We start from the raw sequence: 26,022 nt of genomic DNA on the forward strand, positions 1-26,022 counted from the left end.
TATCAGAGCTTTCCACATCAAGCAACCTTATTCCATTTCCATGAAAATCATCAGCAATGTCCCTGTGTAATGATTTAAATACGGAAGGTGCTGAGGTATCAGTACAAATGCTAGGAGAGATACCTCTGTAGCTCAGAGTTATTTATGTATGGCATCAGTCATCACCCTCCTCACACACCCATCTTTTACAAACCCCAACAAAACTTCTGATTTCCTGTTATAAAATAAATGCTGGGGACTAAAATAGTCTACAGTCAATGGCCTCACTTGTAGCTAAACAGAGGTAAATAACGCTCTACAAACTCTTCTCTGGTTTGCCAGTGTTCCCTCAGGGGATTAAGTCCCTGTAGTTAGAGCCTGTCCTGAGAAGAGCAAGCACACAAAACTCTTCTGTTGAAAGGGACTCTGTGTGTGCCTTGTTAGGTGCCAGGATCATCACTGGTGACGTGAGAGCAAAGGCTTGGCTCGTTTCATTTCAGCAGGACACAGGCTGCACACCCATAAAACATCCCAGCAGGGTTCCCCAGCCTCAGAACACAGGGGATGAATGTCACTGCAGCACAGATCATTGCTGCACACAAGCAAGATGAAAAATTAATGCCTTGGGTCAAAAAAGGAAACACTACCACAGAATGGAGCATTTCAGGAACAACTCTCACACTAAGATTTAAATTCATCAAGTAACGAGACATTTTTGGAGATGCAGATAGAACCAGATGACAAATCAGATTAAGATCCCTGAAAATGTGTAGCTTATTCCTGGAAAAACACAACTTCAAATAGAAGACCAAGTGTTATGCAGCAAAATTGAAATAGAAAACAATATTTTCTCGCTCTTATGTCTTTATTTTGAAATAATACTCATTGTTCTTTCTATCCAAATCACATTTGTGTGGAACATCAGCTCTACAGCTCTTAGTCTGCAAAAGGGATTAAAAAAAAATAGTGTTTTGGAAAGAAATTATTTCTCCTATGTAAAAGTATGTAAAATCCTAATAAAAAAATAAATACATGTGTTAAATGAAGTATTCTATACTGCAATAATTTCTAGTAGAATAATTGAAAACATTTCCTTTTCACCTTTATTCAAAGCAATATGAAAGCAAAAGGACATTTTATCTGCACAAAAAGTGACAAGTTCAGTTGAAAAATAACTGGCACAACAACAATGCTTAATAGCCTCTAAAATTCGCTCGACGTTTTTCAAAATTAACAGTCTGGGATTAAGACAAAATGACAATGCTGGAGGTATTTGGAAAGCACTGGAGACTATAAGCATATGTTCTGAGAGCATTAAATGGTAAGAATGCTTTGGCAGAGGTTTCAAAAATATTTGAAAATATAATTATGCAAAAAAAGCCCCCAAAACACAAGTGTGAGACTCAAAACCATGTCAGTTCTTACTCGATCAATCTAAATCACCCAGTATCCCACGTGAATTGGAACCCAATCTCTTCATCTAATTGCTATGATAATTATCCTCAGATACTGGAAGAACAAGAACAGTCCATCTGTGAAGGAATTCAGTGCTGCATCACATAAAGTAATTCTGGAAAAAATAAAGAATAGCCTCAGTATGTGGGGGGGAGAGTAAATGTGTGTTTTTCTAGCTGTGTATGGGAAATGCTTTTTTAATAAACTTTAAGAGGATCATACAAGGCTCAAAATACCTACAAATATGTGTCTAAATAAGAGAAAATAATAAATAATTATATATTGTCATGGGTTTATATCATGTATTGTAAAATAAATAGTATGGTAAAGGAGCACAAAGTAACGGCATAAAAATTCATCTTTCTTTGGAGTCATAATAAACAAATTAAAATCTACTATTTCAGTTATATTCAACATGTCTAAGGCTAGAAGTCCCTCTTTCTGGAAACTCCTACTCTTACGTTAAATATTCAAAATATTCATATTTTTCTATTTACTACTTCATTCTACTAATTAAAAATAAACAATCACCATCTTCTGGATGATCCAAGGAAGCATTTATTGATAAACACAGCAGACAATTAAGAGTTTCTTTCCAAATGGACTTTGATCAATGTAATTCAAGCAAAGCTTTATAAATACTGGTCTTAGCCACTTGTGTAGTAGATTAAGTGACCAGACTCCTATAAAAATGCTGCCTTTTCCTCCATGAAGACAGATGGTGGCTGTGTTTTTTTTTATTACATCCCCAAGACATTCAAGTTCATTTATTAAGACTGAATTACCGCAACACAATCTCTCTTGCCTTGACAACACATTTTGCTCTGCTTGTCCCTGTTCAGAATATTACTGCAAAGATCACCTCTACAGATCTTTGCATCCCCATTTTTTTTCTCCTTTTCCCTTCTTTATACCCTCAAATGCAAGCCCCTTGTCTTCCTGAGAGCTGCTTATGGTCTACTCAAGCTCACCTCCCTCGGCATTCTACCAGCTTCTCTCTCCCTAGCTGCCTTCAAACACCAACTCTCATTACCACCTTTCCAGTCAGGCATTTTTGTGCTTCCCTGCTTCATAAACATCTGAAGAATAATTTCTTTATTCCTAGTGAAAAGCTCCCTCACCTGCCATCAAGCCTGCACAAATGATTTTAAAAAGCCAATTCGGAGCTAAGACTGTAGACACTGCACTGCCCAGCAACAACTCATTTACTCTGCATTCACTTGTGGGAGCCAAGATGAGCTGAAAGTGGGTTTTTAGGAGAGTTCTTAGAACAGTTTTTAGGAAAGTTCTTAGAGCAGCTTTTAAACAGAAGTTAGATATAACAGGTTTCTGTTCTATCATTTACAGCATTTGGCTATTAAAAGTAATGATGTGCTGGCTTTGTATTAATTAAAATACTACAAACACAATGACAAAATATGTCAAGGGTATTACTTTATAATCTGTTTCCTTAGTATTGATGATATTTCTCTAAAGAATGTCACTGGTTGTTTTTCCTGACAAACACAAAGCATCTGACTTCTCACTTTTGTTATGATCACTCCACCATGCTAACACAAGCCCTCATTCCTCCAGACTGATCAGTTTGTATCATCTGAGTATCTTCTCAAAGAAACCCCCTGCTAAATATGAAATTTTCAATCCTTTTTCTCCCTTCAGCTGCAGGCTGAATCAATACTGTAATAGATGTACTCTCATTAAAAAAAAAAAAAAACTTTCCACTTTTGACACTACAATTGGTCAAACAAATGCAGGCAGCTTAAATTCCTTCTTTGTCTAGCCCAGTTCCACAAAACTGCTGACCTTGTAAAGCCCAAGATTCCTGGAGCTATTTTATGATCTTCCCTCATTAACCTCCAGGCTATCATTTTATGTAAAGGTAAGTTCAGCTACAATGGATAAGATCAGTTTGAACTGTTTCATTGTTTGAATAATCCAGGCAGATCTTTTTAACTTATTGCTACAATATAATTTCAATGTCTTCTGAGGGGATAAGACTGCTTAAAGACTTTTTAATGTAAAATATGGAACTCCTTTAATTAAGATTCCAGCCTTGCCAGAGACTCTGTGGGCTATTCTGCTGATATATGGAGGGATGTACAGAAATATTTTTGAAAAATCTTACCTTACAACTTAAAAGCAGCAACACTGACTGCATTTTAATCTAATCCATGTGAAATTGAGAAGAAAAAATAAATTTTGACTTTTCTATTACCAACAAGGTATTTGGTAAAATTCCCCCAAAGTCTAGCAAATATACAAACAACCACTCATTCTTCTGCCTCAGCAAAGCATTTGAAATTTATCAATCATGTTGGAAGCTATTTATGTGCCATTAAATTTTATCAGAATTTGTTATGTTTTTCACAGCTCTGAAATTGTTCAATGTGTCTCTGTTTGCATAATGTTTCTTGACTTTGCTGCCACCTGCAGCAAAACACAGAATGAAGGCCCAGTAAAGATATTTCTGTCCTAATTTGCATCATTTATTTACAGTCCCTATTCATTACCCAAATGTACTCAAAGTTTATGAGAAAGTAAGAGCAAAGGGTGACTTCTAAACTAATCCAGCCCTTTCAAAATGTCAAAATGCTTTGTGAAATAAAAAAATAAAAGAAATAAATGTATTGGGAGATTAATATGCTCATTTATTTCATTTGACCAAAAAAAGACTTGAAATCATGTAAAATTGAAATGATATTTAGACTTTTCAAAGCTTCATTTCCCCTTTCAAATTTCTAAATAATAATAAATAGAATGGGAAGGAGTTGTATTACATGCTTACATTTCTTTTAAGGTAGAAAACAATAAAAATCTCAAGACTTTCTTTCTTAGGTGATTTTGAGTGTGGTGGGTTTTGTTCTCTTTTTTACAATAAAAAATTTGACATCACTATCTTTGAATATCCAATTCAAAACTGAAAACAAATGCTTAGCTAATAAGCATTAGCTAATATTCAAATATTGCTAATTAGAACAGATGGGAACTACAACAATCATCTAATTCAATTGCCAGATATCTACTTCTGAAAAATACCAATGATACATGTACATCTATTTAACCATGAAGTCAGAGGTAAAAATCTTTATAATAATACAAAGGGTTTTTTATCTTAAGTTCAATTGGAACAAAAATCATGACCATTAAAGATTAAAAACATGGTGCAAGCATTAGGGTGGTTTTCACTGACATCAATTAGAAAGTAAGATTTGTCTCCTCTTTCTCAAAGACCATCGTTTGTGGCTTTCAAAGTGGAAAGCACCCAACTTAACTGAAAGAAAAGCAACATATCAAGTTATCACTGAAAAGAACAACAGCCTTGAGAGCTTCCAAAGATTTCTCTCTCTTTTATGAAAAGTCTACTGGACTTATTGGTCAGGATAAAAAGGCTCAGGGTCTTCTCAAATTCTCTTGGTTTTTTAACTCGAGTAATACCTCAGTTTTTTTTCAAATGGCCTTGTAAGAGCTGGATGTCACTTTACATCACTGTCATAATTTACAACACAATGTGTATGAAGTAATCTTCATATTGGGTCACTTGTGTCCCCTTCAAGCAGAGCAGAGGACAAATTTCAAGTTATGATCTTCAAGATCAAAAACTCCACTTATGGAACAAGTCCCTCTCCTTAGGAAATACAGGCATCTGCTTTTTTAACAACAATCTCCTTGTAAGCCACTCTATTTCAAAATCCTACCATGAATAGGTCCATCAGAAGAAAGCTCTACAAGCCAAAGCCTAGGAAAAGAAACGCCAAAAAATTAACATATTCTTCTAATAATTTCAGTGCTGCTGTTATGAGAAATCAGAAGCATAAATAAAATGATGAAGGAAACTGGTAAAATGTTCTAAGATGTTCTCTTTGTGTGCATTTTGTCAAATTAGAGACTTATTTTTGACATATTTGTCCTGGCACTTAAAAATAAAGTTTGCTGTGTCGCATCCCCACATGACAGAAGATAATTTAGTTCAGAAGCTACACCTGTTCACTGACTGAGCCCATGTGGTTGCACAGTGGTTCTTGCCAGATTAATTTATCCTGTGAAACTTCTACTGAGGGGAAAAGGAAAACCTCCAGCTTCATTTACAGGTCTTTCACAGCAGCTTTTTTATTTTACTGGACACAAGAGTTGATTGATGACATTTAGTTGAATATTTTTTTCCTACACTAACCTCTGTCAAAAAGATGACTTCTAAGGACAACAGAGAGTGAGGCCTTTGGCTGCATCCAGCATTCTGAACACCAAGCAGACACCTTAGAAGTTTATAGCTTTAAAATACTGCTCAAAGAACACAGTAGAGGTTGTGACCCTACTGGGCTTGGTACTGTACAAGTTTAAGTGAAAATATGAGATACACGCTCCAAAGAGTTTGTGGACTCATCCTTTCCATCAAAGATAATAGAATTCTTTGGCAGCAAATCCAGATTTGGTTTCAAGCTATAATAAATAGAGACTTCAGATGATCTTCTCTTTGGTCTCATACAATGAACTCCTGTCAAGTGATGAACAGCAGAGCTTCAGAAATGGTGAAAAGGGAAGAGAGACTAGAAAACTCAGCACTGAATCTGGATTTCTCATTCTGAAAATTCCATGATGCAAACTGAAGGGGGATATCTATTGCTTCAATGGAAGCACACACTGGGATGGGAGAGAGCAGAGTCCCAATAGTGTTTTCCTTGCTGAGCCTGTGGAGACCATCCCAGAAGGGGTTAAATAAGTAGAGGAACTGTTTTTACCTTGGGATCCTCATGCAGCTGCTCCTCACACCAGTGACACCCTGCTCGCATCAGACTTGCTTGGGCTGGGCACAGATGTGAGCTGGATGCTCACCTGAACTCCCCCTAAATGAATGAGTTCAGGATTGAAAATAAACTTGAATGCACACACTGAATGGGCACTTTGATCACTGCTGGTAACCCTCTAACATAGCCCTAATTCAGGTTTATGAACACGTTCATTCCTTGAACTTACAAAGAAAAATTTCTATTGGGAAGCAGTGCAAGAGAAGTAAAAATTAAAACAAAACCTGATCTTGTTTCCCATAGACACTGAAAAATTTTGCCTGCTTTAGAAAACAATACTAATAACATTTAATTTGCAAGAAGATATGTAGAGCTCAAGTTCTGTTACTGGACAAAGACTGAAGATGTTGTGATATTATTTCTTTTGTTTCTTTTTAAGTACTAGAAAATACAGAGTTAAGAAATTAAGAATGAAGGTGTTCTTTCTTTTTGCCTCAGAAATGCTGCTTTTCCAAAGAGTACTGATTACGTATTTAGGGCAGCTTCAGTCAAGAGATATTAACAGAAAGAAACACAGCTATGGAAAACTGTATCCAGGCATCCTTCATATTTCAAAGTAAACTGGTGTAGAATTAAAGAACAAAAAAATAAACCTCTTGCTTGCTACACTGTTCTTATTTTGTGTCTCAGTGGGAAGAGAATGACAGATGGAAGTATAAAGTGTGTTTACTCCTATCAGGCCTTTGATATGCAAATGCTTGTTCTGAAAGAATGAGAAATTCACTGACCAGCAGACATCCCCTCAGAAGAGGAGCGTCACAACCTGAGCAAGAAGACACATAAACACTCCTTGGCAAATGCATTCTGAACACTGACTATGGCAAGCTGTGCCACAACACTTTCCCAGGGGAATTATTATTTTTTGAAATGTCATGTCCTGACAATTTTTAAATGTAAAGAGTGAAATATCTCAGGGATGCTGCTAATAAATAAAATACATTCACTCATTTGTTGCTGTTTTTAAATTTCACAAATATGACTGCTGTAATTCTGCAGGGAACCCAAAACATCTTTCAAATACACTCACAAACTGTTTTCCACATATTAAAAAAACAGTTTTTCCCCCTTTCCACCCTGTTACAGCACAGTCTGGATGCAGAAGGAATGCTCCAAGAAGGTCAGAGTACAGCAGTGTAGTAACATTTCAGACCAAATAAAAACTACTTTAAGACATGCAGAAGGGGTTAAACAGTAATATTTTTAAGCTGATGATTTTAGCAGGGTATTAAAAGCAAGATTACTAAGATTGTAAAGCTGAAAACAACACCACTGATCTCCTGCATACTCAATATATTCCAACTGCACAGTCTACTGATTTTTAAAATACTTTTAAGGACTCATTGTATTTTCCCACTGTCACTAGCACAGAAGTCTAATGAAGAAAAACACTTGAATGTTTCTTTCAAGTTACCCCTTTTTCAAGATACCTGCCACAGCTAATTGCTCACAGTAGAATTGAGATCTTGCCATTCTCTCAGGCACAAGTCCTTCTTGAGATAAAGAGCTATGTATAATTATTGCAATTGCTTTCTCATGGACTTTTCTCAGGAATGACAGCCACTGTAATCCATTTGTTCCTCAGAATGCCCATGGTTTGTATCTCTGCTGAAGTCCTCTTGATAAACAAAATAACCCCCCTACAACAAACAACAAATAATCCCCACAAAAGCCAACAAGAAAGCACAATATCAGTCCCTACCAAAAGGGAAAACAAAGTAGCTGCAGAAAGACCCAGGAGAATCTATGTGGAAAAGTAAAAGTGCTGATGCTCTCGAAGCAAAAAAAAAAAACCAAAAACAGTACTTGAATATCTTTACTGTAACTACCACTCACTTCTACATTAACAGAAGTTTCATTGTGCCCTTGTCCTTGATTTTCAGGTTGCATTGCTCTGCTGCTGCTATTAACACTTAGGTAAAGAGGGATAAGGTGTAGGTATAAAGAGCCAATCAAACACCAATTACTTAAATTGCTTCCGTAGTAGCTACACTGTGGGCTTTTTTGGATGCAGGCAACTGTAAAAAGTACTGAAGACAGAGATTTAGTCAAAAATCAATAGGTTGTTTTATAGCCACTGAGCCTTCAGTTCTTTCAGGTTTACCTAATTTATTCCTAAAGTGTAGCAAAGTCCATAAATCAGAAACAAAGATAAGTTTCACAGCTTTCTCTTGAAGGAAAATCTTTTATTATACAATTCCTTTTCTAACTAACTGTAAATATTACTGCCCAGTAGATTCCACCACTGCTTGTTATTTCTTACAAATTATATTACTTTTATTGCTAAGAAGACTGAATGCTACTTCAGGGAAAAAAAACAAAACCAACCAACCACAACTCACAAACAGCAATAACCAAAAAACCCTTTGAAAATCTGAGAATTTTGAAATGAGAGTTTTCACACTGTGGATAAAATATTTCTTTCTAATCACAAAATTGCAGATTTCACAAGACATTTACAATGCAATAGTTCCTAGATATATGCAAAAGAGTCAGAATCACATTTAGGAATCCTTGCTTGGACACTGCAGCACTGGTGAGAAGAGGTGAAAAGACTGGAAAATGTTTAAAAAGTGTGTTGACAATATAAGATAACTTAAGCACTGGTACCAGAGTGGCAAGATATCAAACAGTATTTCATCTGTGGATCTTTTTCCTCTTACAATTCTGCCACGTGGAAATTTATTCTGATTCAACACTCACGGGATAAGAGCAATCTCAAGGCTGCCTTTTAAAATGAAGAGGTTAGTTTGGGATCATTAGAATAGGCAATGCATTTTATGAAATCATATAATTTTATCCATGGACAGCTTGCTCACATTTTTACTTTACTGTTAAAAAAAAAAAAAAAAGATTACTTCACAGGCTACAGTGAAAAATACAGCATGACCTGTATTTTTAAAACAATAATGTTCACAGAGAGCAATCTGAAAATTACTTGCAGATTTTTACATTTATATTGTCATTACTTCTTTGCAACAGCTACCCCGAGCATGAGTGGGTTGCTGTAAAATTCATTCTCATTTAGTTGAATTTCTCCCTTGGAGAAGGAACTCAGTTTAAGCAAGGTTTTCTCCTCAAAAGAGTTTGTGTTAGGGCATTTTTAGATTTATACACAGCACAAAGTTATTTCCAAGTTTAAAAATGCCACAATAATCCATCTGCATGTGTCAGATCCACAGATTAAAACAGCCTGAACTCTTAGAGTAGGTTTTCCTTGAAACTTTGCTTCATATATTGCACATTTATACTTACAAAACAAACCAACAAAACCCTAAAACAAAGCACCCAACAAACTCTATGGAGAAGTGCTGCATAAGTGTTAAATCACAAAAGTGGAAGATTAGGGAGTTTTGAAGTGGATGACTAGATTTTTTTCCTGATGTATGAACAATTACTTAGCCAAGCACTGACTTGTTTCTGATTTGCATGACCTTAATGGAAATTAGCCACTATTTTCCTTTGGAAACTATGGATCTTTCACTCACTATCCCCAAACTCTACCATTACCCCATCTCCAAATTAATTTTAGAAGTCTCATCAGGTTCAGAACACAGAGTTGCTAATGATTAAATGGCTTGATACTGAAAATTTCGAGTTTAGTGTGTAGTGTTTCCTTGAGCACAAAACAGCATTTATCACTGGATGTTCTAAACAACTCCTTAAAAGTCCACAGACCAGAAGAAGTATATTTCATTAATTATCTGCAAGTCTACCTCAAGTCTAACTTGAGAGAAATGCAAGATTTGTTTCATATGGCCCTGTGCCACCTCACTCCTGCGACCAGATTAATCCTGATTAATAATGATTAGTAATAATGCCTTTTGCATTTTTAGTTCTAAAATTGGTGATGCCAGCTGACCAGACACGACTGCAAAGTTTGTTGGTGGCTATGAACAGGTTGGGACATGACAGTTAATAAACAATTAAGCACAGCAGTTGTATAGAAAAGAAAGGTGAAAATGACTTTTTTCCAGCTAACCTGAGGCATTGATCACAGGGAAAATCTCAGGAAGTTCAGCAGGAAAATGACAGCCAGACCCCACAGACTGACAAGGAGCCATTCAGAGACATTCACCAGTGCAAAGCACTGAAAAGTCTCTGTTATGGGATTTTGTCAATGGGGTGGCCATTTCCTCTGGGATATTAACAATATATACAGACTTCATCCTCTTCTGCTATAATTGCTTGGCTGTTTTTCAGTTAAACATTGTAGTTTATTTGAGAACTTTTCACTAAATATTTGGATTTTCATCAATTATTAAAAAATTGCAAACATGAAATTTGATTACAAACTTTTAGTCACCTAATCAAGCTAAAAAAAAAAATAATTAGCCCATACAAACCAAAAACAATATAAGTGAGACACTTAAAACGAACATGAATGCCTCAAACCCCAAATACTAATCCCTTTTGATTAGAATCAGATATTCTGACAAGAGTTAAACATTTTGCACGATTGCAGTAAAGACAAAAAAGATTTCAATATATCCAAAAGCCTTTTAAAATAGAGTTTTAACTTTTTTATACTGAATTAAGAATTTATAATCACATTTTTTTTGCATATCAGTTTACTTACTGTTTCATAAGGAAAGATTATAGAAGGAAAAAAAAATCTGATCAATCTAAATTTTGCTCCAGAACTTTCTTCTGAAAAGAATTTAGATCTTTATTAAGAATTGAAAAAGATTTTTTTCAAAATTAAATTCCTTCACAGAATTTCTCTTACTACCATGGTTTAACATGATCTGCTAATTACAGCAACTGGGTATATAATATCAAACAACTGAGATAAATAGGCAAAATGGTAATAATTCCTAGTTTACAAAGAGACATATACACAGAAATTATGAAATTTATTATTAATTTACTGCATGTCAAAGAATCCCTGTTCAGATCTTGAAAAGAAAAATGTACATTTCCTCATAATCTGCCTTTCCTGGTATCCTAAATGCTGCAAACCAACCCTGTCTCCAGCCATTCCCCTTGGACTCTCCCTGGGGTCTCTGCCACCTCCCGAGATTTTACCTTCTTTTTTCTATTAAACATGGTGGAAAATTTATCCTGCCTTGAAATAAAAAAATACTTCTACATCTTCTATTCCAGTCTCTCACCTCCCAGTGATTCCACACTGACGTTCTCGCTGTCCTTATGAAGGCATCTTGAACATGCACGTGTAAGTATTAAATTACATTTAAAAAATTGTGGTTTTTCAAATATTGATTAAAAAGAATCGCAAGAAAAATTGTAACAGGCAAATATGATGAGGAACATTACCACAAGCATGACCTATAAATATTCACCAAGTGAAAAATGTACTTCAGGACGTTAGAATATTCATTACATTTAGGAAGGGTTGTTGCCTGCCTGATCTTCCCCCCCCTTCCCCAATTTCCTTCTGAACTACCATTACACACAGATACTGGTATGTAAAATTCTGCACATAGTGAAAAAAACTCTTTAATGTGATTTTTCAGTTCTTCCATCTTGACTGCTCAGTTTCTCCTTGAAGACTGGTCTACAGTAAAATTGAAATCTACATTTTGATTCTGCATAAAAGATAGGCTGCTATTAAATTCACCGTTCCACAGGGACTTTATTAGGGCTGCTACTGAACTGTGCATCATTTTAATTAGAATTAACACTTTCATCTTGTTTATGAATATATGTAAGATAAGCTTTGAAATATTTAACATCTGGGAATACAGTCAAGCTGTCACTGCAAAATTAAGACATTTCACATCCATAACTATTATTATATAATAGCCAGATTCCAAATAACTAAACATTCATTGTTAGCATTTGGAGTATAATCTCTCTATGCATACATTTCCATGTCCTTTGGGAATTTATTCATGCTTTGATCAGTATCCCTTTGAAGCAACTTCTCTTTAAAGAGAGACATTTCAAGTGCAGTCCTTGACTGTGTTAGATGTTTCCCTGGTAGGTACGAGACCCGTTTTACATAATTTATTCTGCTGTTAGCACACACATCCCTAGGTACACAGCTAGAACAGCACAAGCTCACTGCAGCAGGTTGGCTCCCAAGGATCACCTTCCCTTGCTGGGGTATTTACATTGCAGGATAGAAGGATTCACAGAAATGCCTTCTCAATAGGCAACCATCTCCAGGTAAGCAACCTCAGTTATCTCAAGGTTCTTCCCAGCAGATTATTCTCCTGGGATCTGATGAGACTCATGAAAGTAAAATTAAGGGGGGTGAAAAAAAAAATCCCAAAAGACCCTTAAAGAGAGAACTTTCAGCACATCTACTGCATCTATCACTATGGGACTGTGAGACATGTCAGTCAATCTTTGTTAACTTAGATCTAAAATTTCTCAGAATTTCATATCCAAAACTAAGGTAGCTGACATTTTGGAGCTCCAAAAAATCCTCCCTTCCTGCCAAGAGCCCTGCAAGAGTTTTCCAAGAGCAGTGAAGCCCAAAAGCCAATCCATCTTCATGGCTTCTCTTGGAACTACTGAGGATGGAAAAATCTCCAAGTGGTGCCTCTTCTTTCATGGGAGTTTTTCTTCCTTTCCCTTTTCCCTTAAACAAAGGTGTCAGTCATGACTTTTGTCATTAACATTACTGCCTTTGCCATCCAATTTTTCGGATTTTTTCCCCCATTTAGCAAGAACTTAAGCTTGTGAGTAGCCTCCAAAGTGCTTTGCCCAAAAAAAGCCTCAGATAACACTAATTTTGGTTGGTGCAGTTTTTCAGAACCTTTTGAATACCACTGCCCTTAAAAACCTAAGTTATTCTGTGACACAGAATGACCTTATATTCTACAAAAGTTTTTCTAAGACTTCTAAACTGATACAAATTTTTTTGTATTATTCCCCACCTTAAGGTTTAGGAAGAAATGGCAAAGTGTGTTGGCTAAAGGAAATCTTGTGTCATTTGCATTATTACTGAGACTTGCAAAAAGCAAATGTAGTTCAAGTTTTTAAACACCCACACACTTTCTTTTGTATTCAAGACAAACCTCCTCAGAAATCTCTGTGTATTCACTCCTGCTTGTGATTCCTGGGCCATGTCATGCCAGAGAAAACCTCTTATTGATCACTCTTGAAATTATATTTCTCAGCACAAATGCTTTAATAATTGACTGAATAAAATGATACTAAACCTCTACAGGAACAGTTTCATTACAGAACATACTTTATGGTTTATTTCTGAATGTGTTACTGATTAATAACCTGCCTCAGAGGAAGTAATGGTGATTATCTTCAGATTTTGGATCTCCACTTTATGAGTTCTCAAAGGGGACATAATCTGTATTGAAATAATAACGATATTCTAAAATGTTTCAATTATTTCAAAGCATAAATTTAAGTGCTTTTGTTCAGAAGCCTAAGGAAAACAATCTTCGAAAAGAAAAAAAAACAAACTAATTCCTATATTTTGAGAATTTCTGAGCCATTATATTACATATATTATAATCTGTATTAATATATGTAAATAGAATCACATATTTTCAACAATTTGAGCCAGATTTCTTATTATTGAAAAATATCCACAATCTACTGTAGTGCAAAAACTTGGAAACTTTCATTGAGCACTATGACTAAAATTTTTTCTCTTAGCTTATATTTATTTTTCAGGGCTCCAACAGGAGTAACAACAATTCTAGAAACTGAATTTTCAAAGATAAACATATAGCAGGACTTTATTATGCCAGAACTGCTCTTCTGCTATAAGAAATGGCCATGGAAGTCCTTAAAACACAATTGTGCTGTGCACACAGTTGTGCTTCTTTGTAAATTGGTGGCCAACGTTTGCAACAGCTTCCTCACAAAGAATTTCTCTTTCACAACTTTCAACAAATTCCATGAGTAGCACAAGGCATTTCATATTGCACAAGTTTATCAGTAAAGCAGTATGGTTTTACTCTCCTCCATTTCTTGCTCACACAAGACCTCTTCCAAACCCAGGAAGATGTGCATTTTCAGCACACTGAGGATACACTCAGCCATAAAAAAACCCCACCACAAGTTTTCTCTTCCAGCTGCAGAAAAACCTCCTCAGCTGCAGGAAGATGCAAGCAAGCAATGCTGAAATTTTACATTCATCAAATACAGCAGACCAAGGCTTTCACTCAAACAAAACTCGCCCCCATTCAATATATTTGATTGTTGAAACAGTTAAGGTTGATCATGTGTAAAGTGCAATGAACGTCTTCCAAGGCAAATTAATGCAAAATGTTTGAGCTGAACCTTTAGGTACTGACTCCCAGAAGTAGAAAAAAAAATGTGGCAAGCAAAGAAAAGCTACATTACCCAAGAAAGGAGGCCAACAGTTTGTGATAGTGCCTTTAGGATGTGACACACATTTTGAGGACAAATCCTATGACAGTGAGGGGTGTTATAGATACATTTTATGTTATTGGCTTTTTGCAAATATTAAGATGAATGTTATGTGTATAAGAGTGAGAAATTTTGTTGTATTAATATAGTTTTCTTTATTTCTGTTATTGATGAAATTTAGAAATAGTAGTATAATACATATATGTTAGGTTATGGCATAGTATTAAAATAAAAACTGTCTTTGTTTGTATAACCCAAAGACTGAGGAAAAAATAGCTAGAGACTCCTGCATTTGTAAACTATCTTATCCAGATGAAGACAGCAGTGACCAGAGCTCTGGGGGAGGAATTTATTGCATTCCTGGTATCAGAGAATGTAAATCTCAATGGCGCCAAGAAGATTGATCTATTGGGAAGGGGGCAAGAGAAAACTAAACAGAAGAACACCAAAGATCCTAAGAAGAATGTATGAATATGTATGAGAATTTATGGATATGGAGTAGAGTTCTGTTTTTAAGGGACAATCCTTTGTTAGTAAGGTGTGCTCTCTTAGCTGGATGCAGAGACACCCGGCCGTATCTGTATACTTTACTTTATTTTTTTCTCCTAATTGTTTTTTTTATTAAACTTTTAAATTCTATAAAAATTATGTGAACCTCGTTTTTCACAGGGGCACAGGACAATAACAGAGTCAGTGCATTCCTTCTTCCCCTCCTGCCACACTACAGCATCCAAGCCGTCAGTCTTCCTGCTTTTTGGCAACATAGGAGAAACTTCAAGTGAAAAAAATAACAAATAGTCTTCCAACATACTTAGCCTATATACAGTTGAATAGATGTAGAGATACACTGTTATTTGTATTTTCTGTAAAAGTTAAACACCTTGTTCACATTAGTACAGCGATTTTTCCAGGTGGCCACCACTGCAGTGCACTTCTTTCAGCAGAGCAAGAGCAAATAACTAATTTACTGTGGGCTGCTGCTTCTGTCAAATCATGCAGCTCTGTTACCAAGTCACACACAACAACAGCAAAATCAATCCCTGCAGTCCCTTGGATAATTTTTGTCTACTGTTTATCAAGGATAGCTGGTAGGATCAATATCCAGCAATATTCACTAACGCAAAACCTGAGGCAAGACACACTTGAGTTATCAGCATGCTTTTGTTGCTGAAGTTTCATGTCTGTGTATACAAACAGAAAATATTGAAGTTTTTCAGTTTGAAACTCACTATTTAACCTCAGCTGGTTTTCTTGTTCCGCTATCAAGGTTTCTATTCAATGCACATTCCAGCATCAGAGTGAAAACCAGCAGTTTCTAACATTAATTCAGTTTGTAAACAATAAGTTTTCTATTTATACATCATTTATTTAGGTGCAGTTACAAAATCAAGGCTCTGATGTGAATTTTTAGAGTGAAATATTCTGGTAACCAGCTTACAGTGGCTATTGTAAAGTTCTTTATTTGCTCAAAATATTGCAAGCATGACATAACAAGGATGTGCAAACAACTTTTGTTCATTTATTATCACTGGAGTTTCCTTACTATGTAAAATCAAATGTAAAGGGGTTTTTTGTTCTTTAAATCCTCGCTTCTGAAGCAGCATCCCTTTTCAGCTGTTTAATCAGACTTTTTGTGCTACAATTTATCCAGCTGAACAATGTGCAGATGGCTGTAGATTAAGTAAAAAAGGGTTGGTTGTGAGCTGCAATGTGAATTTATATGGCACTGAGATTTTTCTGGCTGTTAATTCAGGCAGTCATTGAAGACAGGACCCCTCAGGTACTTGTTTAATTCTTACTTCTTTGTTGCAATAAAAAAAACACAGAACAAACCCCAAAACCAAAAAGAACCACCCCCCCCCCCAAAAAAAATAAAATAAAATCAACAACTAATTTAAATATGCACTGTTTTAAGGCACTGAAAAGATGATGCAAAAATGCTACAATTAAAAAAAAAATTCCAAACAAATGAAAACATAACAAACTAACCCAGAACCTGAAACAGCCATCAAAACAATCTAAAAGTGCTGAAAAAAGGTGAAATTCTTGAATACAGACAAGTCAGACCTCTCTAGATTGGTACAACTCATTAAAAAGTCATCCTTTTGACAGTAAGTATTATCCCATCCATGCACATCCCTCATTCTCCTCCTATTTCAGCCAGGCAACAATGTTATTTTTAACTGACACTAATTATCAGCCTTAAGGACAAAATGTTTTTTGTTGTGCAAGTGGAAAAAGTAAAAATGAAAGTGATACAGCCTGAATTAGCTTGGCACATTACCTGCCATTTAGAAATTAAAACCAAGATACAGGAACATAAAAGTGCTGCCAGTAGCATCTGCAATGTCCCTTCAGAGCAGACAGTAATTTAAATTTTCACCTACTGCAAATACTCATTTTTTCTAATGTATACAGGCCTTGAGTTCAGAGTTTTTCCATATGTTATCAGCTATATGTGGTTAAACATATGCAGAAGCTTTGAACAGGTCATTATCAATTACTTTTCTATACTCTTCCCTACAGGTTTGCTATTATCCACAACTATTTATTTTCCCGTCCTTCTTTTTGCATAGTACTAAAAACATTTGTTCAGCAGTTCCACCTAAGAACTAAATCTGGAATTCACAAATCACAATTCAACTTTATCCATATTCAGAACTGAAAGTTAAAATTTGTGTTGAAATGTTCACAGATGTTGTGCACCATTACACAAGCTAAAGAGGAGTTTTTTTGAAAAATATTTATCACCAGTAATCACAAAGGTTTCAAGTATCACCATTGAAATGGTGAAATCTAAAGCTCTGCAGACTCACATAAATTATGTAAAATAAACCACATCATTGCTTAAGCACAGGAAAAAAGGGTAAAGATGATTCAGAGAAGTCACAAAATTAAGAATCTGTTACAAATGTCATTAAACATATGTCTGTTTACTTGGAAAACAATGAATGTAATTAATTTTTTTTTCAACTGACCAGTAAGTCACAGATATTATTAAAAAACCAACTAATTAGAAGACAACTATTTAAAGTATTTCCATGAAAGATCAAAGCACAGAGTTGTGATTGCCCCATTCTGCAACAGAGACAAAACATGGATCCTCTTAGTCCTCCACAAATTCAGCATCTTTGACAAACTCCTGTTTCTGGCTGTCAGGAAACAGGAATTTGAAATTTTACACCCTGTATCTTAGGGATCTACTCCAGCACATGTGGACAGCCCCAGCTCTGCTGCAGGAAGGACTCTGGTGGAAAGGTTTTCCCTTAAAAAGATAATTTGTAGCCATTGAAAATTTTCTATTTAACCTCATTTGGTCCCTTTCTTGTAGTCAAAATTTTTTCTCTGCTTTTCCTTTAAATATGCTTGGTATAGATTAGATCTCATGAGCAAATAAACACATGGAAGAAAACCCAAAAGGAACCTTACACAATACTGTGGCTCTGTAACTATGAACTTTGCAGTTCCAAAGTAGCTTATCCCCACTTTCCCTGTTTTGATGCCAGCACACAGGTAACAGGTGAAGCATGACTGAAACATGAACTGCTTGGTTTCCCCATAAAAAAGCCAGAACACAGGTGCATATATGAGGAGGGGAATAGTTGATATTTGAAACATGAGAGCAGTTTCCAGTTGGACCAGATGGAAGGGCTGAAGAACACAAAGAACAGCTGCCAAAGCAGGAATCCTAACACTGAAACATTACCACAAATTCAAGCAGTGACTGGAAAGAAGTGTTTGTTCAATTAAAAACTCCACGTGTTCAGGCATTAGTATCCCTAAGAAGTGTTGTTCAGTCAACTCAAGGTCAGAGAATTTGAATTTTACATTTTCACTTCTTACTCCATTTGTCTCAATTAAAATAAACCAAGTGGGTCTGTCAGTGCCTGTTGTTTTACATTTTTAACTCTTAGCATTGCTTCAACTATACCAAATATACCTTACTTGGAACTGGTGGCTTCCAAAGAATATTCCTCAAGAGGAATCAACTTTTTATGGCTGGTAAAGTACACTTTTGCACTGTGATTGATTGCTTAGGACTGAAGTAAAATCTGAAATTACTATAATAATTAGTATTTGCTATACATAATTGAATTTTTCTTTGCAATTAATTCCTAACCTTGAGTAATTCAGATAACTTTTGGTAAATCATTAAAAAGTCAAACTTCAGTTAACAGTCATCCAATTATTTCTATATCATACCCAAACAGAACAGAACCATTACGATTAAGTTTATAAAAGCTTCCTTGTCACGATTGTTTGTTCCCATGTAAAAAAAAAACCCACCACAAAGTCCTGATATGACCTGTATATATTATACATTTGTTAAATTTAACACAGCTCCTATCTTGGGCTGCCATTCAGAGAGCACAGAGTACTGAACATGCCACTTTTAATTGTTGTTTACCAGAAACCTGTGCAGCATCTCCTCCTTCAAAGCTGCAAATTGGTTATGGGGCTGGTGTCAATGAATCGGCAAAGCCAGCATTTTGTATCAGAGCCCTTTCTCATCAGCACTGCCAAATTACTGGCTCTAATTTATTCATTATGCCTAAAGATGCAGAAGAACCTGTGAATGATGCTGCTATTTCAAGATTCTGAGGAGGAAATCCTGAAAGGTAGATTAAAATCAAAGATCAAGAGATTGTTTACATAATAAATATAGAGAAGATTGGAATATTCCAGATTATCCCATTAAAAATGTACAGAACACACAAACACCTGGGAATCTCTTGCAGTCAATACCACTTTTCTCTCTCACTGACTTCAGAAAAGGAAGACAATCTCAAATTACTGGAAAATTCTCTACTAATATGCCTCTGAACTAACTTCATATACATTTAAAGGTATGGATATTTTAATCCAGTTGGGAATTCTTCTCAGACATTTTGGCTCTGAAATGATGCATTTAGAAGAAAATGCAATAGATAGTGAATACTGAGAGATCCACAAAGAGAGAGATACATAAATCTGACACATATTGAAATAATTGAAATGTTGATAGTTAGGAGAGCAGGTAAGTGAGATTTAGGCAGCTGCAAATAAGCTATGATTTTTAACAGCGGTAGTAAAACTGATCAAAGACTCATTTTATTCCCATTCTGGCTGCTTTGCAAAATGATGAGCAATGAAAAAGGCAGAATATCCTTCCTTATGCCATTTTCTATTTTGTGAATAGAAAGTCCATGCAACTACAAATAACAAAACAGAAATTTATTCTTTATATTCTGTGACACAGAAGCCATATTTACCATGAAGTGCTTATTTCCCACTGAGCCACAGGCTGGGGTTTAAAAAGTTTGACATAATTTCTAAGTAGGAAAAATAAACTATTAGCAAATATTGGCCACCACTCAATTATTTGTCAGAACAGACTTCAAAATACAAATATATTATTTTGACCGCTATTTTCATGCAGAAGACATGGTTCTCTCCTGAGTACATCACAGATTAAGCCTTCACAAAGCACTGACAGAATGGTGCAAAATACTTTCAAGACTCAGATTTGCAACTTCAGCAGGAGAATGGGAAGGACAAAAGGGCTTTGGGTTGGGGTTTGGGGGAAGGACCCAAAAGACAGGAAAATTTTATAACTATATATCAGGCTAGGACAGAGTGGCTTCTGCTCTCCCCTCACCTAGTCCCCAGCCCTCTGTTTCTCTGAAAAGAAGCTCAGTGTAACTTTTAAAAAATTTCCCCTCGGAGAATTAATAATATTCAGGTATTTTTTTTTTTTTTTATTTAACAGGTATTAAAGAGTTTGCTCCGGATTTACTAACAAGCAACAACTACTTTTAACTCTGAATTTGTTATTCATGTCTCAGACAAGAAGCAAAGTCTCAAAATAGAACATTATGGCTGTCTGAAAGATGTCTATCAACCCATGGTTCAGTTCACAACACTCAACAACCACACTGAAAAAATCCCATTGTACAAATGCTTTCCCAGCTGTCCAAATATGCATCTCCACCACCAGCTCTGGCACAAACTTAACAGGAACCCTTTCCACTCATGGTTTACACACTGCAGAGCAGAAACTACTGGAATTAAATTGTGCTCTTTAGTTATGAAAGCATCTCATGCAGTTGGCCTTGCCTTGGGCATGACATTCACAAAGCAATTCAAGACAAATGTAATCTTAAAAACTGCCAGGAAAAAAAACAGCACAAGTATTTAGATTCACTTTAGAAGATTAAAAGGACAACATCAACCTATGAAAATTATTTCATAATGTGTGGAAGCTCTATTAGATTAGAATTTTCCACAGCAGTAATTTGTAATTCTTGGGGCAAAGAGGTAAGAACATGCAAAAACTCATGGCTTTGGGTATTCCCATTTCACTTTCAGGGTCCTGTTGATCAGATCAGAAGGTCAATTGAATAAACCAGTGGAGTCGATGTACTGCAGAAAACATTTCTGGTAGACTTTGGCTGCTGGCTATGTTACTCATGTACAAATGCAGTGTATGACTCACTTGCATAATGGACAGGAATTCATTCAGCATTAAAGCTTCAGAGAAAATCCTTATCCCATTAAGAGAGAAACCTTTTGACCTTATGTACAAAATTATGCTGGCTTCCAGTAATGGCACAGTCAACACTGTATATTTGCAACGAGTTTGTATTTTGAAAATTAATGCCAGCAAGATCAGACAACAAAATGAATTTCATTTCTGATTACAGTGCATAGTGCTTTTAATGCTGTCTATTATCCAAGGCTGTTGTGCAGCTTGCCTAACACTATCCAGTCTGAGGAATTCTTGACCAAAATAGGAGAGTCATTTTTGCAAAGGATGGGTACGGACTCTCTCCCCCATTTTTGCTACAAAGCAAATGTTGAATCACAGCAGATGGCCTCAGCAGCCACTGAGATATCATTGTTCACAACCATTACTACACAAAAAAACACCTTATTCTCAAGTCATTTTGAAACTATTATGGACAGTGGAAGAGAATATGACACTGTACAACTTCTCTTAAAAATTAAAAAAAAAGAAAAAGCTAACAATGTTTTCTTACCATGGCAGGAACCATCCAGTTCTTCATACCCCACACTGCAGATGCATCGTCCCAGAGGCACCAGCCAATCCCCATCTGCCCCACAATACAACTTTGGGGTGTCCCGTTCCTCAGCGCTCTTCACGCAGGAGCCCCGTACTTCCACCAGCGAGGAAGAATCCACCCTTGGAATGGTGTCAGGAAACATGGCCAAGTTACGCACCGTGAAAGGGCACTTCTTGTAATACACACGGACTGACACCAGAGCAATGCATGCTCCAATGTCCTGAAAAGCAAGGTAAAATCCCTTCTTGTTGATAGGCCCAACTTCACGAACTTCGGTGTTGAGCTTGAGGATGCGGTCGCCCAAGTCCATCTGGGTAAAGCTCTCATCAGCAGCTATGGTATCAATTTTAGTGTACTGGTTTGGTTTGAATTTTACTCCGTGAGGCTCATCTGACTCCATGTAGTAGAGATTGAACGTTTCCTTGCAGGTCCCCAGCACCCAGGGAATGCTGTTGCAGTCCCTCAGGGTGAACTTCAACTCCACGTAGATTTTCTGCGCGGCGTCGCGGGAGACCCAGTTGGTTTGCAACCAGTTGTTCTGGTTGGGCTCCATCACATTGCACACCTGGTAAGTGTGAATGGGACGGTTGTGTTCATCCATTTCAGTTATGGCATCCCACTAAAAAGGAAATAAAAGGGTTTGAAAATCAGGGGAAAAAAATGTATTATGCATATGCATACGCACACACGTGCCCCGTGCATGCACCTATGGCTTAATTATGAATAATCACTTCAAGTTCAGTGGAAAGGCAGTAGTTAAAAGAAGATAACTACAGAACACCAAACAAGTTTGATTTCAGAACCTCCACAATAAATTTCTATTAATAAAAACATTGAAAAATTACTGGGTTCTAGCAAAGAAGGAAACACAGGCTGTGTTTGTATTTTATATATATATATATATATATATATATATATAAAAAACTCCATATACTTTATATCAAAAGCTCACAAAATGCTTATTATATAATCTGCTACTCCAAAAGATTGCCAGCTTCCCAAAAATAGCTTCAATATAACTGAATCAATTTTCAACTGAGCAGTCATAATAGCAATGTAGAACTACAGTTGCATCAATGCAGCACTACACTATGTACACTACAAAGAGAGACTTTTTTTAATCAAAACACAGAACTATTTATAGTTCAGTATCCAAAAGTATTGCCTCCCACCAAGAGTTTTAGCTTGGCTTTTAGATGTACTGATCCATTGGGGTAGAAACAGCAGGAAAAGAAAAAAAACCAAAACGAGAACCAAAACCAACCAACATTAAAGTCACATTTAAAGTAAGATATGCTCTACGCTCCAGAGAGGTCTCAAAAAGAAAAAAAGAACCAAAAAATCAACCACACCAAACAGAATTAAAGAGTTTTCAGTTGTTTTAAAAAACAATGCTGCTTTTAAAATATAGAAGAGTTTTCCAAACTGGCATAGGCCAGTTTAACATAAAAACCTCAACATGCTACTGTCTCTTAAAATTGTTAAGGAAGAAAAAAATATCAAAAATATCCTTCTTCTACCAGGGGATTCTCATCAGAAATATTTATATATTCAGTCTGAATCAATATCTCAATTTGAACTTACAAATTAAAGCCCTAAAGTTAGTGGTTAACTGTGCAGTTAATGGTATAAATCTGTTATTTCTGTAGGAAAGTAAAGGCTCAGCACTTCAGTAAGTGGTTTCAAAGAATAAAACAAAATGGATTGTTCAAACATGGATAGGGCTTTATTTCACTTAAAGCAGATCTCTCATGCTTTGTGCCTGTGCCGTTCCACTGTGCTCCCAGATAGCCTGCTGGGATCTCCCATTTTAGAGGAATTTATCTTTGGGCAAGAAAAATGTTTGAAATCTGCAAAACTGTTTAACAGAACTAGCAGTCTAAACACCATACATATAAAATATTTATATAAAGGTTAACATTTATAAAAGGTTAACATTGAACACCTCAGCTGGGCCATGCTGGGTAAGGCATGGTTACAAATACAGGATGTGCTCTTAGGTACCAGTCCCAGATACTGGGTGGAAACAAGGTGACTTCCACCACCCCAAAACATCACTTTCAGTGACTGAGAAGTCTGACAGAACTCACACTGTGATAAGTCTCTGACAGGGACACAGTCTCCCTGCATGAAATACAATCTGCTTTTAATTTTACCTGAGAGTTGCATTTCTCATGTGATAAAAACAGTCAGGAAAGGTAGCAGCTGAATTCAGTGCAGTCAACAAAAAAGCCAAACAATTTATCAAACACACACTGGTTTTCTTTTGGGTGTATTTCATACTATAGCTCTCCTTTAATCAAATTTTAAGTTCAAGTTGTGCAGAACTTCAAAACCAAATGAACTGGTTTTTTGAACAACCCACTGGTGATGTTTGAACAGGAACGTGGTGGCTCCCACAAAAATCCCTGACCTGACACTCACAAAGCTGGCAGGAGTTGTCTGGCTTAGACAGGCTGACAGTTCAGACCTCTTTCAAACTTCACCGATCCCAATGTGCTGCTTTACCTCCAAAACCTTTGGATTACAGTCCTTTCAAATGAGGAAACCCTCTGCTAACATGTTGATGGAAGCAACAGCAGCATAAAGCTAATTCTTAAACCTGGAGTTCCAGCACTTACAGAGAAGACACATTAAAAGCATTGTTTGGAGGAAAGACTTCAAAATTCTAGTTGAACAATGGAATAAACAACAGCCTGAGGTTACATTTTACATGCAGCAAAGGAGGACTAAACCACTAAAATAGAAGAACATATAGTTTGAAGATTGGTGGAGAGAAGACTCCAAGATTACTTGTAACATCCAAGTACAAAATATGAGATTAGGCTACAAACCACACTGGGATTTTAGTTAGATAAAGTCTCAGCTGATTCCATACCTCTACAAACTACTTTACCACCTTTTATTTTTAAATTTCACTAATATCCAACAGCTGTATAGAGAACACTATTAAGAACAGCTCATTTAACTCTAAGCTTGCATGAGCTATATAATACTGAAATCTATTTTAATTGATTCCAAATTTTTTAATTCTAATTTAAACCAAAACACTGGAGAATTTAAAAAAATCAGCAAGAGTCTTTTAGTACATATCAGTATTGAAAGCTGTTCCAATTAATAGGGGTAGATATATCAAGCAGTTGAAATTACCTACTTCCTAATGAGCTGATACCGAGGTAAACTTCACATGTAGTGAAAGACACCTCTCCCACAAGCTGTCACACTGATTGATGGATTAATATTGGGTTCTTAATCTCAGATAACAGTTATTGAGGCACAGAGCCCAGCAGCAGTTTGGGAAGCCAGGATGGCAGTTTTAGAATCCTGCACATCTCAAGATTCTGTATTGATATTTTACCTCACTTTAAGAAAAAAGGGGGGACATTGGTTACTTAAACCCATGCACTCACAACTTTATAGAAGAAATCATCTGCTCTTACAAATTTTGCTGCATTTGTATCCTAATCTAGAAAGTTCCCTTCATTTTATCTTTATTATTTTACTCTAAGAATAATTCTCTAAAGATGAAGGGTTTTGCACCTGCACATACCTAACCAGTACACATTAGTGTACACACTAACCAGTGTACCTGAGCTCACCCCTGAACCAGAGAAGGTTGTGGCAGACTTAACATGAACACATTTGGATATCACACACACGGTGGCACCCCTGGGTAAAATATTCTGCACAAAGCACCTGTTGAGCAAAACACATGGGGATAAGCACTGGCTTTCCATGCTGAGAACTGAAGGAAGAAGTCGTGCCTGAATAGGAAACTGGGGAACAAAACCTGTTGACTTCAGCCATTCTGCATTTGACTACATGCTAAGAAAACACAACTGCTAAGGTAAATCTATGGATGCTAAATCTGAACCAGAGTGCCTGTAGTTATTACAGGCTGCATAGCTCCTCAGTCTTGCCTGAGAAATTCATGGGAGGATTTCAAAACAATCCTCAGAGACAGAAAACAGCCTTGCAGGTGCTGTTTGTCTGTCCCTTGTTTTCTTTGCAGGAGAAAGTCAGAGGGTTGTATGCACCACTGACCAATGATGGTGATGTAGTGGTTTACTAACCAATAAGAGTTTCCTTTCTGTACTTTCCACGTATCAGTCTATAAAACAGACCTGAAGCAATAAACTAGAGGAATTCTCCTGTTCTGACTCCATGAGAGTCTGTGTTGTCTCTACCCAGCCAGTCCGCATAGAGCGACAGTAAATCCTCAGTGGTGATAAGTCTTATTATTTATCTGGCAACAAAAGGAAGATTTCCATTCTAAACCAAGAACAAATAGGTAAGGTTCATGCTAGAGAGAGATCTGTTTTACTCTCTGGGCTTCAGCAAGCAAGGTAATTTCAGAAATGGAGTTGTCAACTATTTCTTACACACACATAGGCTGACATTTGAAAATTCAGTGA

General features: G+C 36.3%; 1 protein-coding gene across 4 annotated transcripts in view; it reads right to left on the reverse strand.

Annotated features, from left to right (window-relative positions):
- LOC107206925 (ephrin type-A receptor 6) overlaps positions 1-26,022 on the reverse strand; it is a 379,928-nt gene that overhangs the window by 269,791 nt on the left and 84,115 nt on the right. For all 4 annotated transcript variants that reach the window (XM_015633404.1, XM_015633396.1, XM_033518822.1 and 1 more), the window contains exon 3: positions 21,563-22,226. In XM_015633404.1, the coding sequence (XP_015488890.1) occupies positions 21,563-22,226 (664 nt within the window). The remainder of the gene's footprint in view (positions 1-21,562; positions 22,227-26,022) is intronic.

Source organism: Parus major, chromosome 1 (genome assembly GCF_001522545.3).
Source record: "Parus major isolate Abel chromosome 1, Parus_major1.1, whole genome shotgun sequence".
Classification (NCBI taxonomy): Eukaryota; Metazoa; Chordata; class Aves; order Passeriformes; family Paridae; genus Parus; species Parus major.